Source organism: Papio anubis, chromosome 6 (genome assembly GCF_008728515.1).
Source record: "Papio anubis isolate 15944 chromosome 6, Panubis1.0, whole genome shotgun sequence".
Lineage (NCBI taxonomy): Eukaryota > Metazoa > Chordata > Mammalia > Primates > Cercopithecidae > Papio > Papio anubis.
Window position 1 is genome coordinate 67,582,110 of NC_044981.1, and position 17,065 is coordinate 67,599,174.

Consider the following 17,065-nt stretch of genomic DNA (forward strand, 5'->3'; position numbering starts at 1 on the left):
TAATCTGAAAATCCAAAATGTTCCAGTGAACATTTCTTTTGTGCATCATGTCGGTGCTCAAAAAGATTTTGGAGCACTTCAGATTTTGAATTTTTTGATTAGGAATGCTCAGCCTGTGCTTTGACTAGAGTAGAAGGTGAATAAAATGGACAAGAATGAAAATGAAAACAAAAAAGAGAAGCATATGTACTAGAAAACAATGAATAATACACTTTTGAGGTTCTAAGTATATACAAATAATTTAATGAATTTTCTAATCAAGCATTTAATGATTGTGTTTAATTTATATTTCAGTCTTCCTAAGCCATCTCTTACCACTCAAAGGATAATGTTTTTATACTTGAAATCATATGTTAGCATTTGGATTATTTTAGATTCTACACCTACTTTTATGAAGGTACACCTTTATTTGGTGTGGGCTAAGTAGTCATTCATCTCACCATCTATGTCTTTTCCATGGTCTAATGATGGAGCTCACACTTTCTTGTTTTTAATCTTTAGTATAACATACATAAAGATCAGTACAGAAGCTGTGATAACGTCTCTGCCAAATCATCAGATAGTGATGTCAGTGATGTGTCCGCCATTTCCCGAACCAGCAGTGCCTCACGCCTCAGCAGCACAAGCTTTATGTCAGAGCAATCTGAGCGCCCCAGGGGTAGAATCAGGTGAGTTGGCAATACTGTTTATATAAGCTGGATCTTTATCTGTGGTATAAAAATACAAGTAGCTTCCTGAATATTTTTTCTGTAATACAGTTTAGGTCACAGTGGGTTAAGTATTGATCGACTACTATGTAGTATTGCCAACAGAATGTTTAGGATGGACTACTATCAGATACAGCTTATAACCCTAGTCATAAGTTTAGAGATCACTCTGAGTCACATTTGTAGTAGTTTCCTCTAATATTAAATTCTCTTCCTTTAGTCCAACATCAGAAAGTGTATTCTGTAAAGGGACAGATAGTAAATATTTCAGGCTTTGCAGGACAGTCTTTGTTGCAATTACTCAACAATGTCATTATAGTATAACAGCTATACAAATAAATCAACATGGGTGTGTGTGTGTGTATATGGGTGTATGTGGGGTTGTAGTGGATGTATAACAAAATATACATCCCTAGTTATGTTACATGAATTGTAAGGCATTTGCATCAATTTTGTTTGAGTCACCAGTAGTGCTTTTGTGTTCTTCAAAGACAAATACCCTGCCGAAAGGAAAAAGACCCCAGACATCCAAGTACTATCTAAACTAAAGCAGATTGATTATGGACAAAGCATATTTTGTATTAGTTCTTTACTAGTTTTCAGAAGTCAAAGTTTCATATAGTTATAGTTGTGTAACCTAAATATTTATTACAGTTGGAGGAATTGTGGGGTTGATGAGAGGTCCAATAAATATAAGTGTTAAAAATAGGAACAAACACTTTTCCAGTACTCTGAAAGTCTGATGTTAGTGCACATTTTGGTGATGTACAATGAATTGTATTTTGAAGATTCTCTCTTGTTTGTTGAAGCAAATTAAAAGTAATCAGCCTGCTGTTATTTAACAATTTCATACTCTGATAATCTAACATGAGCAATTTCAACTGATAAAGATATTAGTAGAAAATGTTTTATCTTTACTTTTGGTGTTCTCAGCATTTGATTCTGAAAGAATGTACAGTTCTTTAAAGTTTAAGGAAGAATTATAAGAGCTCAAGAACGTAGCCATATTAAGCTGTTTAAGATCAAGGGGTAAGAAGTATTCTTATAGATTCCTTTTTATTAAATTCTTAATAAGATAGAATGTTTTAAAAACTATTGAATACCAAAGAATGTAATAAATAGGACCTAACCAAGGACTTTGTTTTTACCTTTAAAAAAAGTATTTTTTTACTTTTTTAAGTAATTTTTGTTTATATTCACTGTAGAGCCAAGTACCTTGAGCCCTATGCTTTAAAGTATTACTAGTGAATAGAATTTGTATTACTAAGCAATTGCATAGAATAACTTGTGAGTTCATTTTTATTCTCCTAAAATTTCAGAAGTAGAATTCTTCAGAAATTTATCTTCCTATAAAATTTGGCTATGCAATTTCTTTTAGAAAGAATAGGGAAACAATGTCAAGAGACTGATTTTATACAAGGAGAATGGGGGAATCTACATGGTAGTAGTGTATTGGAACCGGTGTTACTTTGTGGGGAACACGGCAACTCAACAAATCAGCATGGACTGTAACTATATCATGACAAGAAGCAAAAGATAGAGGATTTTTTTCCTTCATTGCTTCATATGAATTTTCATATTTAGTGAAGATGGTGGGAAGAGGGGTGGACCTGGAAAGAGTACAAAGAAACTTCTTAGTGATAAATCTATTTTCTCTAAGGACTTTTTTGTTTTCAGCTTCCTTTCCCTTCTTTGTAGTTTAAAACCCATATAAACTGAGAGTTTATTTTATGTAAGTGGATTATGTAAATTTAAGCACTACAGCTAATAGTTAAACAAATTTAACCTTAAGCTAACATGAAGAGCTACTTTTCTTGTAATCTCATGCTGTATGTCAGTGATTTGTCATATGTGGTACATATTTGATCTTAGAATAATTAGGAAGAATAGAGAGAAAAAAATAAGATGTGACACGTCTTCTGACATTCATAGACAAATTATCCCTTCATATGCTTTCTTCTGTCTACATATTCTCATAGACACACATGCAGCAATACACACACAAACACACACACACACACGAAGTTATTTTTCTTCTGTCGTCAATCCCGTGGTAAAAACCTGAGAAAGGATAGTTTGAAATGATAAAAAATAAAATGACATCAACATAAAAGCATCAAAATCCTGTGAACAAGCCTTGCAGGCTCTTCAGATATAAATGTTCCCTGCCCTTATAGGTAACACTATGAGGAATAATTTTTCTTAATATATTACTGTTTCTTATTTATTTTTTAGCAACTAACATCTGCATAATTTTTATAGTTCTGTTTACTCAGGTTCATGGTTAAAAGATGAACAAAGCTAATGAATTATGATAGAATATATTTACATATAAGTTGTAATAATAAGCAGCAAAGTTTTTAGTTCCTATCATGTATAAGGACTTTATTATCTTTTTTAAAAGACAAACAAACAAAAAAACATTGTAAATTCCTGTTATCTTCCCCCCACCAAGACCATGTAGGGTCCAGTCTACTCCCTAACCTTTTTCCCAGAAAAGGTGCTACCTCCTTCCCAGACAGATGACAGAGGGCAGGACTTCAGGCTGGATCTACCCTTAGGCTCTCCCTCCCCCAGCCTGGAGCACGGGAGGGGAGGTGACACCTGGTGATGGATGGGTGGTGGACTGAGAAGAGGAGACATGAAAGGGCTATTCCAGACTCAGCCCTGCTCCTCCAGCCTTGCCTCTGGCATAGGGGAAACAGAGGCATGACTGACCAGGATCAGGGTCATGCCCAGCTGGGCCACAGCCACGCGTGGGGTAGTCCAGTAAATACTGTGGACACTTAGCAAGGCTGCTGCCTGGTGGTTTGAGTCTGCTGTGGTCACAGACACCCTCCTGGCATTGGCTCCCTATCAACAAGCTGGGGGTGGGAGGTGGAGAGAGGAGGAGCCCCTGCCTTAGGAGCCTCGTGGGCTGCACCAAGAGAGCAACCAGCCTGGGGCAGGAGCTGCCAGGTCCCAAGGGTGACTGACCCAAACGTCATAGATGCTTTTGTTGGGTGGCACCTCCTGGAAGAGGACATCTAGATCCCAGAGCAGTCCTGGGGGCCCTCAGGTTTCAGAGGCCACCCCCCCAGTAGGCAGGGCCAGTTGATAGTGGACACTGGGGGCAGTAGGTGGGTGATGGTGCCAAGGGCATTACCACATTGGGAGTGTAGATAGGCAAGTAGGAGGTGAGCAGCTGCCCCTAGAGGGAGGCTCTGTGTCCCCCAATGGACAGCCACCCAGGAACTGAGGTGTCCTGCAGTAAGTGGAGAGACCAGGCCGTAGGCTCTGTGGAGAAGGTCGAGGGCCCCATGGCTGCCTGCTGGGAAGCCTCCCTCTCCATTCTTACGGGGCTGGGAAGGGGACAGAGGGGCCACAGAGGCCTCTCAGAAGAGGGCAGGGGTGGGGTGGGCACCACCTCCTCCCCACTGCTCCCCGTGCCTGAAGGAGCTGGGCTGCTCTATGGGACCAGGGTGCCTCCTCCCCAGAGTCCCCTGGCAGGGACTTGATGCTGAAGCCCTCACTGGGTGGCAGCAGGGGACTGGGCACACCTTGCAGCAAGTAGGGCCCCAGGTCCTTGGTGAAGGCTCCGCGTGCACCCCATTTCTGCCAACACCTACACAGGGCTGTGCTCTGCCACCATAGCGACTCTGCTGGGATCAGGCTTATGTCAACCGCCCAGAAGTTCCCCTTGGCCTTGGGGCTTTGCAGGGTCCACAACTATACATTTAGTAAAATTTGGCATTTGATGTCAGTAGGCATAATAATCAGTAAGCATATACTGAAAGGAATATTCTTCTATTTATTTGAGGATTTTAAAACAATGTAGGTTAAATTATTTGATATTTTAAGTTGTGATAGCAAATGTAGAAGTTAATATCTTCTGGAATATCAATCTTGATATTACAGTTATATTTGAAAAGTGTTATGGAAAATAATTTCAAATGCCTCCTATTTCACAATATTTCTTCAATTCAGTAAGAGAAGACAGGATAAAATTCAAAAGTAATCCTTGGATTTTTGTGATAGCATATGAAAAGTACTTAACTACAAAATTGCTTGCTATTTTAATAGCTAAAATCAATGAAACTTTTATTTTATATGCCCACTAATTATTATGCCTACTAACATCAGATGTAATCAAGAGTGAACAAAAGGGATTATTATTATTTTATTTCTTTTATTTTAGCTATCCACACTTAGTTTTGCCTGCCTGTCTGTTGTCCTATGGAAAAACAAAGTTTATTGAGATCTACGAAAATACTAAAAAAGAGAAGAAAATATTTTAGAAATTAGATGACAAGGAAAGATGAATCTGAACACAGTGAAAAATACTAAATATATGAGAAAAAATTTATTTTAGTTTTTTTTCTAATGTTTCGTTTCATAACATTTTGATAGTTCAAGGTTGATGAACCATTCCCACTACTCTTTCCTGTAAATAGATTAAAGCTGGACAGAAAGAATGTGGCATGTACCCTTTAAAAAGACTCTAGATGTATGGCAAATATATTAATAAATTACTATATTATATTTACTAACATACCATATGACTGAATCAATCACTGTGCCATATATATAAATTGGCATTGTTATATTCATAGTGGCATTGTTATATTCATACCATAATCAAAATACTGCTTGAGCTGTGAATACATGTAACCCAAAAGTCTTGATAATAGCCAAATACATAACTTTTGGGACAGGTAACTTTTCCTGGTTAGGTTCTTCCTTCCAAACCATTTAAGGCTGCAGTTTGAAGTAAGCATCACTGGTACAGTTTGAGACAGCTGCAGAATGCTTTGTTTTTACCTTTATACTCTGTGAGTTTATTATAGATTTACTAACATATGTTTAATCAAATTCTGGGAAGTTCAGTGACATGTAAGGTGAATTTTACTGTATAATAGACAATGACAATGGTCAGTTATAATAAAGTTTTCAAAATTTAATACAAACCAATAATATCAAGATGGGGTTATATTTGTAGATATGACCATGCACAATTAGATCTTAAAGACTGTTACCTTAGAGAAAATAACTACACATTGTTTATGGCGTTTTAAAAGTACATCGTGCAACATCTCATTATTTGTAGAAATGTCATTTCCTGTAGCTTTATTTTCTTTCTTAGACTAAATTAGATTATTTTTGTAACATATTGAAGCCTTCTTAAGCTAATCATTTTGCCATTGGATAGCTAATACGGCATTGAACATCGTTAATATAACTGGTCTTTGTAGTAATTACATGTCAAAAAAAAAAAAAGGTCAAATAAGTTGCCCTTGAGGAAGACCTCATGTGCTATAAATGTGTGTTTATATGTTTATGTTTGCATATTAGAAAACCAAATGCTTATTATGAGCCTAGCAATGTTATGTCAACTGGTAACTAATTGTTTTAGTGGTCCCCAGGCATGAACTCTGGTTATCAACATTAAATACCCTCTCTTTGGGCAAGTATTCATATTTCTGCAACAATTAACATATTTGGAATATATACAATATCCTTTAGTACTCCAAATCAGTGCTTCCCAAATACCTACTTGATGTGTCACTTTCATAAGTTTTTCCATAGCATCTATATTATTACATTTTAATGTAAAAGAATATTGTTATTTATTAAATATCCTTTATAAGTAGACCAGGTATTCTGATAGGTGACTTATATGCAGTATTGTTACTGCTAAAGAGCCATGTCATGTAATTGCTAGTAATCTCATTTCACAGATAAAGGTAAAGCAGCCTGTTGAGTTCACATGACCAGTAAGTGGTAGAGCCAGAATTGAGAAGCTGCTAGCCTAGCTCAAAAACACTTTCCTGCATTTAACCTAAACTTTTTTTGTAATTCGTAATGCAATATTTAAGATACACGAAATGTATAAATAATAATAAAGGCTTAGGTAACTACCACCAAGCTTAAAAAATCAAATATTACCATTGTATCTGAATCTCATTTTACCTTTCCAAATCAGTCATTTTGTATTTTAGGCCCAGTCTTTCACTGATCTAAATGCTGCTCTGTCCTTTGTCAAGACTTTACAAACACTAAGTCTATTTCTAGCCTGCATTTCTTTGGTGTATCTAATGTCTATTCCTGTACTAAAACCACTCTGTCATAATTCATACAGCTTATTGATATAACTAATAATACATACCATAGTAGTGCAAATCTGCCTGTTTTATTCTTATTCTTATTCTTATTATTTTTTTTTTGAGAAAGGGATCTTGTTCTATCACCCAAGCTGGAGTACAGTGGCACAGTCACAGCTCATTGCAGCCTCTACCTCCTGGCTCAATTAATCCTCCCACCTTAGCCTCCCAAGTAGCAGGGACTACAGGAGCATGCCACCACACCTGGCTAATTTTTGTTTTTTTTTTTTCTGGTAGAGATAGGATTTTGTCATGTTGCCTAGGCTGGTCTTGAACACCTGGGCTCAAGCAATCCACATACCTCAGCTCCTGAAAGTATTGGAATTACAAGTGTGAGCTACCATGCCCAACCTTATTCTTGTTCATTAGCAGGAGTGTCATGGCTGTTTTTGTCCTTTGTTCTTACATATTGATTTTAGAATAAGTGTATCAAGTTCTACGGAATAAATCCTTAGTTTGGAACTATATTAAATGTATAAATTGATTTATGGGTAATCAGAATCTTTAGAAGATTGTGCCTTCCAACAACGTATATCTCAATTGATTTTTTTAAATGTCTCTCAGTGAAACTTTACATTTTTCTCAATAAAGTTTATATATAGCTGTTGTAGATATAATTATACATACCATACATTTTTGATGTCATGATTGGCATCTTTTTTAATATTTTCTGCATGTTGCTTTTGTAAGAATGAAATTCATTGTTCTATTTTTTCTAATACTGTATTATTATAAATAAGTTTAACTTTCCTTCCCTTGAAATGTGGCTTTATCTTTATCTCACCAATTTTGGTTTGTAATATATTCATTTTTTATGTAATTTTAAGTATATTTAAATTTCTTCACATTTTTATTTCCTTTTTATTTATTAATCATTTAGAAGTAAGTCTTTAAATTTCCAAAAGTATGGAGTTTTTTTATTTATTTCTAACTTAACTGCCTTAATGGCATTGTGGTCAGAGTGTGTTGTGTTTGATATTGATTATTTGAAGTTTTTGAAGTTTGATCTGTCACCTACTTTTTGGGTCATTTTTGTATATATTACACATGTGGTTGAGAAGAATGTATATCTCTAAATCTTCAGTTAGAGTTATCTATATATCCAATACATGAAGCTTATTATCCAAACCATTCAGAACTTCAGTTATTTTACTACTCTTTTGCCTATTTGATTTGGTATTTACTGAAAATGCTCAGTCAGAATCTATGAAGAGGAGTTGTCAAGTTTTTTTTTATTCTGTTCATTTCTTCTTATATGAGATAATTAGGTTCAAGTTCAGAATTTCTTTTGTCTTTCTGGCGATTTAACCTTTTATTATTATGTAATAAATCTCTTTATTCCTATAATATTATTTTGTTTTAAAGTCAGTTTTCCTACATGATAACACAAGCTATTTTCAGTTAGTGTTCAATCTAACTATTCACTGTTCACATCTTTTTGTGTCAACTTTTCTATGACCAATGTGTTATACTCGTGTAAACAGCAAATAGCTAGATTTAATTTTTTTCTAACCACACAATCTCTATCATTTAATTTGGCTAGCTTATCAATTTGCATTTATTTTGATTTCTTATAGACTTAGAATTCTATATCGGTGTATGCTTTTAATTTTTCTTATTCTATTTTTTCTCTTTCCTGATTGTTTTTTAATTGAATTATTTTTCTTTCATTTCCCCCCTCCATTACACTGGAAATCATGCAGTTTCTGTGATTTTTACTGACTAGTTTCTCAAGTTTATAAATTGTGTTAAGTAGTTAATTTGAAGTTAATACTTACCTCTACTTCCTCCTAGGGAAAAAAATGACTGTCATATGCTTAGCTGTGCTACTGTCCCTCCCGCATTTGCATATTCTTGTACAAAGTTTTAATTATAGATTGGTTCATTTTGCCCTTATTGCATGTTATTTTTTTAAATGTCTTATAGTAAACCATATGCATTCTAGTTTCTTTGCTAATCATTTTTCATGCATCTTAGACCTTCATTCTGGATCATTCTCCTCTCTGAGAAAAGTACATTAGAAAGCCACCAGTGAGGTTCTATGAGAGCTTAGACTGAGATACACATTTTTCCTTGTTGTTCTTTAAGGGTCTTGACTCATGAGGATTTCTGTTCTAACTCCTCACTAGACCTGCAATATTTCCAAAGACATTCATCATTCACTTTCCAACCTGTTTTAGTTCTCGTTTGGTTTTTGGCTAAGGAGATATGCCTTTCTTTCTTGTGACCTCAAGTTTGTATTTTAACAGGCATTTGTTGTAATTTTCCCATCATAATGAATAGGCATTTGGAAGTGAAAGGATTTTTTGGAATCAGAATATATCATCTACCATACTGCCAGAAATAGTTCCTATTTGATGTGTTACCATTTAAAAAAATTTTTTTTTTTACATTTGCTCACTCGAAAAGGATAATATTTAAAAATAATAAATAAGAAAAAACATGTAGGTGTGAAAAGTAAGAAGGATCATGGCCCTAGAGACTTTATCCCAGGTTAGATGGCAAATGCCAAGGCAGAGCAAACAGAGTTGGATCTTGAACTGGAAGTAATATCTAAGGGGCTTAAAAAAAATAACAATGAGGAACATAGAAGGAGATGGTGAACGGAGCCAAGAGCTGTAAAACTTTTGGGAAAGAAGAGAGCACCAGCAGAGACAGGACCATTTCAGTCATGAGGTGGAATGGAAGCGGGGAATGAAGAACTAATGTGGGAGGTAAAGGCAGATACAGCTCAAACTGAGAAAGAGATTCTGAAGTCTCAGAGGATAGTTGAATATAAAGGAGAAGAATGAAGTGAGTCTCAAGTTAAGGGAGTGGTTAGTGATTGCTGAATAAAGAGCATCTTGTGATCAGAGTTCCCATGCCAGGACTATGTGAATTCTACCAAGCCTGCCCTTAAAGACTGCTTTTGACTCAGATGTGAATCTTTGGTTCCATCAGCTATGGCTCAGTACTTTTACTAACCAATATTGAGAGCTTCATTCAACAAGTGTACAACTTCTTTAGACCTTGATTTTTTTTTCATTTATTCGTACATTTATTCATTTACTTATTCACCAGTCATTTATTGGGTACGTCTTATATGCAGGTGCTGTGTACTATCTGGTATAAAACAAAACACACATGATTCCTAGATCTATGTTTTTAGTGGATTTTCATACAAATGTAATAATAATATTAAATGTATATTCGTCTGAAAAATGTGAATCATACCTGCCACTCTTACCTTACAGGACTGTTTGAGAATAAAATGAAATAGTGTATATCAGAATACTTTGAAAATATAGCATTGTGCTTCATAACTCAGTTACTGCATACATGGTATGAAGTATTAGATTAATTACTTTATACTTTTAAAAGTCATCTTTGAATGTCTTATGAGAGATGGCTAAAACATAATATAGTGCAACAGCATTTAAAATTTGAATTTTGATACTAATATTTAACTTATCCACTTCACGGTGCTTCATGGTGAGCTGGATGAATTTAACTGTTGGATTTGACACTTGAAGAGTTCAGTTTTATTAGAGTGGTTTTCAAAGTCATGCCCATGGACTGTTGGTGTTCTGATGCTCCTTATTGTCTCCAAGAATTGCCTCATAGACAGGAGAAAACTGTCCAAGGAGCAGGAGAAAAACTAAACAGGCAGGAGAATTCCTAGACTGCAGGACTTCAGCAACTTCAACTAAAGCAGTTCTACTGGTATTTGTTTAATACAACAGAAGTCTGTGAAGTAGTTTATTTTTAAAAAGGAAGCTAGGCACTGCTGCTTTAAAAACATATTGTAAACCAAAATATATGGCACAGTAAATTCTAGTGCTGTTACTTCCAAGGAAAAAATTAAAATATGAGATGTGGTTCTACTTCTCTAGTTATTACCTGTTTTTAAAATTCAGATAGTACCATAATTTGGCTGAAGGATTATGCAATGTGTAGTGAGACTTCAGTATAATACACTAAGAAAAAACAAATTTCAAAGAAAAAGAAAACTAGTAGATTGTTCTATATTGGTCTGAGTTGGTCTGTTTTTCTACTATATATTATGTTTACTATACACTTGGTATATGAGATAGATTAAATACTTGTTATTGTTTTTTAGCATTTTAGCTTTAAATAACATTATATAGATTGTCCAAAGAAATATATATTATTTCCAAGCTCATTACTTCAGCTTGTACAGTTAATAGACTTTATACTACTCTTTTTATACTAATCTTGATATCTGTTCAATTTAAAGCAATGTAGGAAAAATTTTAAAGTATATTTTTACTTTATCTTTTTTATTCATTTAGATAATCATTTAAAGCTTTGTTTCTTTACTCATTTTAACATATGATTACCTTGATTTCAGCTGGACTATCCTAAAGCACAGACATGATAACCAAGTGTGGATTGATTGGTATTTGCTAACTGTATACATACTACTTATGCAGCGTAATGAATAAAGAAAGCATAGACCTTAATGTATCCCGAAGATGACATACATGCTGTTTTCTTGTAATTAGTGGAAATATTTTCAAAGTTTTCTGAATCATCTGAAATAATTAATTGTATTATTTGTTACTTTGTAAACTACAACAGATACATCAAGGCAGCATTTGTGTGTATTCATCTTTAATTTTATGACTTTATTATTTGTGACTCATTTATATAGTTTTATGGTCCATACATGATGTAAGTAATTGTTTTCTCATGTTTTGGTATTCACTGAGTATGTATATCAGCTTTTGTTTAAATATGTATTTGTTTTTGTATGTGTTGCATTTACAATAGAAATACATGAGCATATATATTTTTAACTGGTTACTTGTAAAACAACATTTCTTAGAACAAGTGTGAAAACATTATTGGCTTGTTTAATATTTGAACAGAATAATTATATGCTTTTTACGCCATGATCCACCCAGTTCTCAAATCGAAAAACTGGAAGCCACCCAGATTTTTACCTCTCCCCAGTCCTCCTCCTAATTCAATGATTCTCAATCTTTTTTTATTATCACTCCCCTAAGGAATCTTTTAGGTGTTCCTTTCCTAATTGCCCTTCCCACATGAAATTTTAACACTACAGACATACTATTTATATACTGCGAGCCTTTGGAGGACCACTAACCTATTATCTTAAGATTTTTTTGTTCCCTCTACCTTCACCAAGAATCAGTTATCCCCTTCTGAGGACAGTGTCACTCCCAGTGGGAATGCATGTTCAAATGAGTCATCAAGGCCTACTCATTTTACTTCTCAAAGAGACCTCATGATCACAGATTTAAAGTTACAGAGAACAGATGTGTTTACTCACCTCAATTTTATAAGAAGACTAAAAAGACTAAAAACTCCATCTAACGTGAAACTAGGATTTAACCACATCTGTAAATTATAAACTATAGAAAGCAGTTTTCAAAATCGGTGAAATGTGGACCAAAATGAGAGGAAATGCCAAAAGTAGATGCTTATTTATTCAGCTATTGAACAGAATGTAAAGCTCTCTAAAATAAATACCACAGCTTTAAAAGGCCCAACGAAAAATTCCCTTCTAGAACATGTAGGAGCTAGGGGAAGTTTTTGCCCTGGAGTACCTCGAAACAGTATTTTGTACCTCTAGAGTAGCAGACTACGTGAACTCAAGAGGACCATCTCAGGTCTGCCATTCTGTGGCAGAAGCAGGGTATTGGGGGACTGTATATAGGAATCAATGTGGCAAAAGCTATTCAGTTTAATTTACAAATAAATTGCTATAGCATGATTTTAACGTATGTCTTCATTATGAAACCCTATGAAGATTTTGATAACAACATAACTGGTCTACTTCTACCATTCAAAAATAAGCAGCAATATGACATGGTCACAGTTCCCCAGGCATGACAGTGTAGTTTATATCATACTAACTTCTCCACATATAAAACTATAAAAGCTAAACAAGAACAAACAATGAACAACAACAGCAAAAACTATTGGAAGGCATTTGAGAGCAACAAAGCAGGCAGAAATTTGAGTAGTTTCAATTTTTGAAAGGAGGGGAAAACACAAAGTAAGTGGTAAATTCATCCTAGTTTCCTCTGAGGTTACTTTCCAATTTGATGACATGGGATAATAGAGCCTTAAGCAGAGAGCAGTGTTCTTACTTACTAGGCTGAGAAAATAAATTTCACAGTTGAGACACTGACAGAGAAACTGGAAATTGTGAGGGTGGAAAGTTTCAAATTTTGCTGTAGATTTCCCTCATACGTTGACCAATGAGCTGTCTATGCACAGCGAAGGTTCCGGGAAAGCAAACAAAAAGCAGCAGCTGGAAGGCCAAAGAGCCAAGCACAAATTCCAGCAGCTGCCAGTGCTGGGGAGATGGATTGGACTTCAAGTTCCCATAGTTAGAGGGGTTTGACAAACACCTTTGGTTCTTTTACGTATCTCAGAAGGGCCAAACTCTAGAAATAAGCATTACACTCTGTGAGTAATAGCAAATCTTTAAAACGAAACTTTGTACAAGAACAAGACGAAATCTTTCTGTAAATCAAATGAGAATTTTACCTATTTTGGAGGAAAATAATATCATCCAGAGCCTCCACAGGGTTTCATCCACTCAGTTTTATATCTGATTAAAATGTATGAGTCATGTTTAACAACAACAAAAAAGGACTACCTGGCTAAACACTAACAAGAGTTACCAAATGGAGCCTTTAAAATATCTGTGATTAATATGTTAAAGAAATCAAAGGAGAATGGATTATTTAGCAGAGACCTGAAATCCATTTTAAAAAATTAAATTATAATTTAAAAAATTTTTTAAATGTAATAGATGGGTTTAATGACATGTGAGAAATAGTAAAACCAAGGATTAGTGAACTAATTAGTAGAAAGTATATGAGTTGATGCACAGAGAGAAGAGAGAGAGAGAAATTGGAGGAGAACATAAACAAGTGGAACCTGATGAAAAATTCAAATGTATTAGAGTCCCAGAAGGAGAGGAAATGACAGAGCAATGCTTGAATACCAAAATACAAACCGATAATTTTCCAGGACTGATATAAGACGTCAAATTACAAATCTGAAATCTTTACATACCCAATAATATAGGTAAGAGAGAAAAAAATCAGCATTATTGTAATCAAAGTACAGAAAACTGAAGAAAAACATTTCTTAAAAGAATCTCAGGGGAAAAAAGACATAGTATCTTTAGAGAAGTAAAGATATTAGACTAGCTGAAATTTCAGCAGATATTATGAGACCCCAAATTTGGTGGAATGGCCAGAAGAAAGATTGCTGAAAGGAAAAAATAAAAATGTCCAACCTGCAATTTTATGCTTAGTAAATATTACCCAGAATTGTCTTTCAGGAAATAAATGAGTGCATGCATAGATAGATAGATAGATAGATAGATAGATTCATCCCGAGGTGACCAGCACTACAAAAAAATACTAATGGGAGTTCATGTGGAAGAAAAGTATCTCCAGTTGGAAGCACTAGCCTTGAGGAAGAATGAAGAACATTGGAAAGAGTTAATAATGATAAAAACAACATCTTGTGTTAGTTAAAACATATGTAGAAGTGAAAAATATATAAAATACCTAAGTGAAAGGTGGGAGGGGAGTAAATGGAAGTAAGTTATTGTACAAATCTTGCATTATTTTGAAATTGGTTAAAATGTATAACTTAAGGAGGATTTAAGTAAGTCAAAGTGCTTATTTTAATCTTTAGGGTAGTTACTAATAACATAATAGAAGAATGAACAACTCAGATGCTAATAGTTGAGAAAATGTGGAATAATAAAAATACCTAATTAGACAAAAAGGAGAAGTAAAACAACAAACAGATGGAATGACTACAAATAAACCGAAAGTGGTGGACTGAACTACATCTGTATCAATAATTGCATCAAAGTAAATGAACTCAATAAAAATTACCAATACCACTGAATGAAAAAGGGACAATAATACATATTATACAGATATATAAATGATACCATAAACAACTTATGCTGGTAAGTTTTTCGATTCAGATCACAGTGAGCAAACTATGGCCAGCAGACTAAATCTGGCCCACTGCCTATTATTGTGAATAAAGGTTTACTGGAACACATCTATGCCCATTTCCTAATATATTGTCCATGGCTGTTTTCCCACCACAACAATTGAGTGGTTGCAACAGAGTCCAGTAGTTGTAACAGAGTCAGTAGGAAATATTTACTGTCTGGCCCTTTACAAAATAAATTTTCCTAACCCTGGCTTACATGAAATATACAAATTTTCTGAAAAGTACAACTTACTAAAAATGACATAAGAATAAACTAAAAATCTGAAGAGTTCTATATTTAGTTTCTTAAATGATTCTGTAATTGTTTTCAACCTTTTCACGAAGAAATATCCTGACCCAGGTAAATCCTGATAAATAATTACAAATATTTAAAGAATAAATACTCTGTCTTACACAATTTTTTCCTAAGGAACATTTTGAAACTCGATGATACCAGCCTTTCCTTGATACATTTGGTAAGGACATTACAGATAGAAATAATAGGCCAAAACCTCTCATTAAAATAGACCCTAAACAAAATTTTAGCAAATTGAATCCAGATAGAGAGAGGGATGATAAATGATGGATGAATTTATGGATCATTATTTACAGTTTATATGATTATACATATAGGAAATATATAAAATATTTTCATGACAAACTTAGCTAAAGACAATTACAGTCAATTTACATATATTCAATCCACTAAAAGGACCTAGAAGTCTATATAAAAAACAATTTTTATGTGTCTATTTTATATGTATGTTTTATATGTATAAAAAGGAATTTTATTTTTATGTACTAGCAACAAACCTTAGGAAATGAAATTTATAAAATGCCATCAATGTAATGTAGTCAGAAATATAAAATACCTAGAAATAAATCTAAGACCTAGGAATAAACTAACGAAATGTGCATAAGCCCTCAACACTGAAGACTACTTATAGCTTCACATAAAACTCAACACGTGTGTGAGCGGGAATGAGATTTCATAAAAATTACAGGGATAATTACTTCTTAAGGTCCAGCTTACTTGAAGAGATTGAATATAAATAGTGATCTAGCTTGAGTTCATTTTTCAGTTCTGATTCTTATTATCAAAATGATCTACCAGACACCTTTAGGAGGTATTTAATGCCACCTTGATTATTAATCACCAGTCCCTGTGTTACAACCACTGAAAATTATAGGATGGATGCCTAGAGATGGCTTCTTAATATTGATCAACAATATTGATCTACTCTTTGTGGTTAGTAACTTGTGTATTGATCCAGATGTAAGTGCAGGACTCATATAATTTTTGTTATTTAACTTTTAACATTTTTGTAAACAGCATTGTGAACTTATATGCATTATTATTATTTATACTATTTGTTCCTCCTTAAGGCTTACAATAGAATTGTAGTAGACTTCTAGGTTCTTTTAGTGGATTGAATATATGTAAATTGATTGTAACTGTTTTTAAGCTAAGCTTGTCGTGAAGAGTGGGAACGATCCTGACATAGCCCCTCATGTCTTCTGAAAACATTCTCGCTTTCTGAAAGAAGGTATTTTAGGACTTCTATTTTTTATCCTCTTCCAAAACGTTGTGTCAGCCTCCTTACATTGTAATAATGAGCCAAAATCTGGCAATTGAAGGTGCAGTTTGATTGTCTTACATCACCCATCACTTCTGTATCTATAAGTAACAGTCTATGTTTGGGAAAGTAAGCTTCTGATGTTTTAATGTTATTTTATTATTATTTTAAAAAATTATTGTTTAAATTCGTTTGTCTGTTACCGTAATTTAATTGATTTTATCCACATTACTTGTTTGTATTTTACCATCTATACAGTCAGTGCATATTCTCCAATCGATGGCATGTCATTGTTTAATTAGCATTTTTCTTTCTTAGGAGAGAGACTCCATACCCCCATTCCAGAGTTACTTGGTCTGGTAGGCAGAACAATGTGCCCCCGACAAATCCTAATCCTCAGAAAAATGGGGAATTGGGGTGTCAGATGGAATTAAGGTTGCTATCATCTGACTTTAAAGAAGGAAGCTTATGCAGTGTTATCCAGTGGGTCCAGTGTAGTCACAAGAGTACTTATAAGTGAAAAAAGGAGGGAGCAGAGTCAAAGACAGATATATGACAATAGAAGCAGAGGTCACAGTGATTCCACGTGAGAAAGATGCAACCAGCCATTGTTCCCTTTGACGATGGAGGAAGGGGC

General features: G+C 34.3%; 1 protein-coding gene and 1 pseudogene across 50 annotated transcripts in view; one reads left to right on the forward strand and one right to left on the reverse strand.

Annotated features, from left to right (window-relative positions):
* Positions 1-17,065, forward strand: part of RIMS1 (regulating synaptic membrane exocytosis 1) — a 492,346-nt gene that overhangs the window by 403,867 nt on the left and 71,414 nt on the right. For 35 of the 50 annotated variants that reach the window (XM_017958010.3, XM_009205497.4, XM_021937432.2 and 32 more), the window contains one exon: positions 502-668. The exons of the other annotated variants lie outside the window; for them this stretch is intronic. In XM_017958010.3, the coding sequence (XP_017813499.1) occupies positions 502-668 (167 nt within the window). The remainder of the gene's footprint in view (positions 1-501; positions 669-17,065) is intronic. 50 annotated transcript variants of the gene reach the window in all.
* On the reverse strand, positions 3,609-4,440 carry LOC108585258 (annotated as a pseudogene).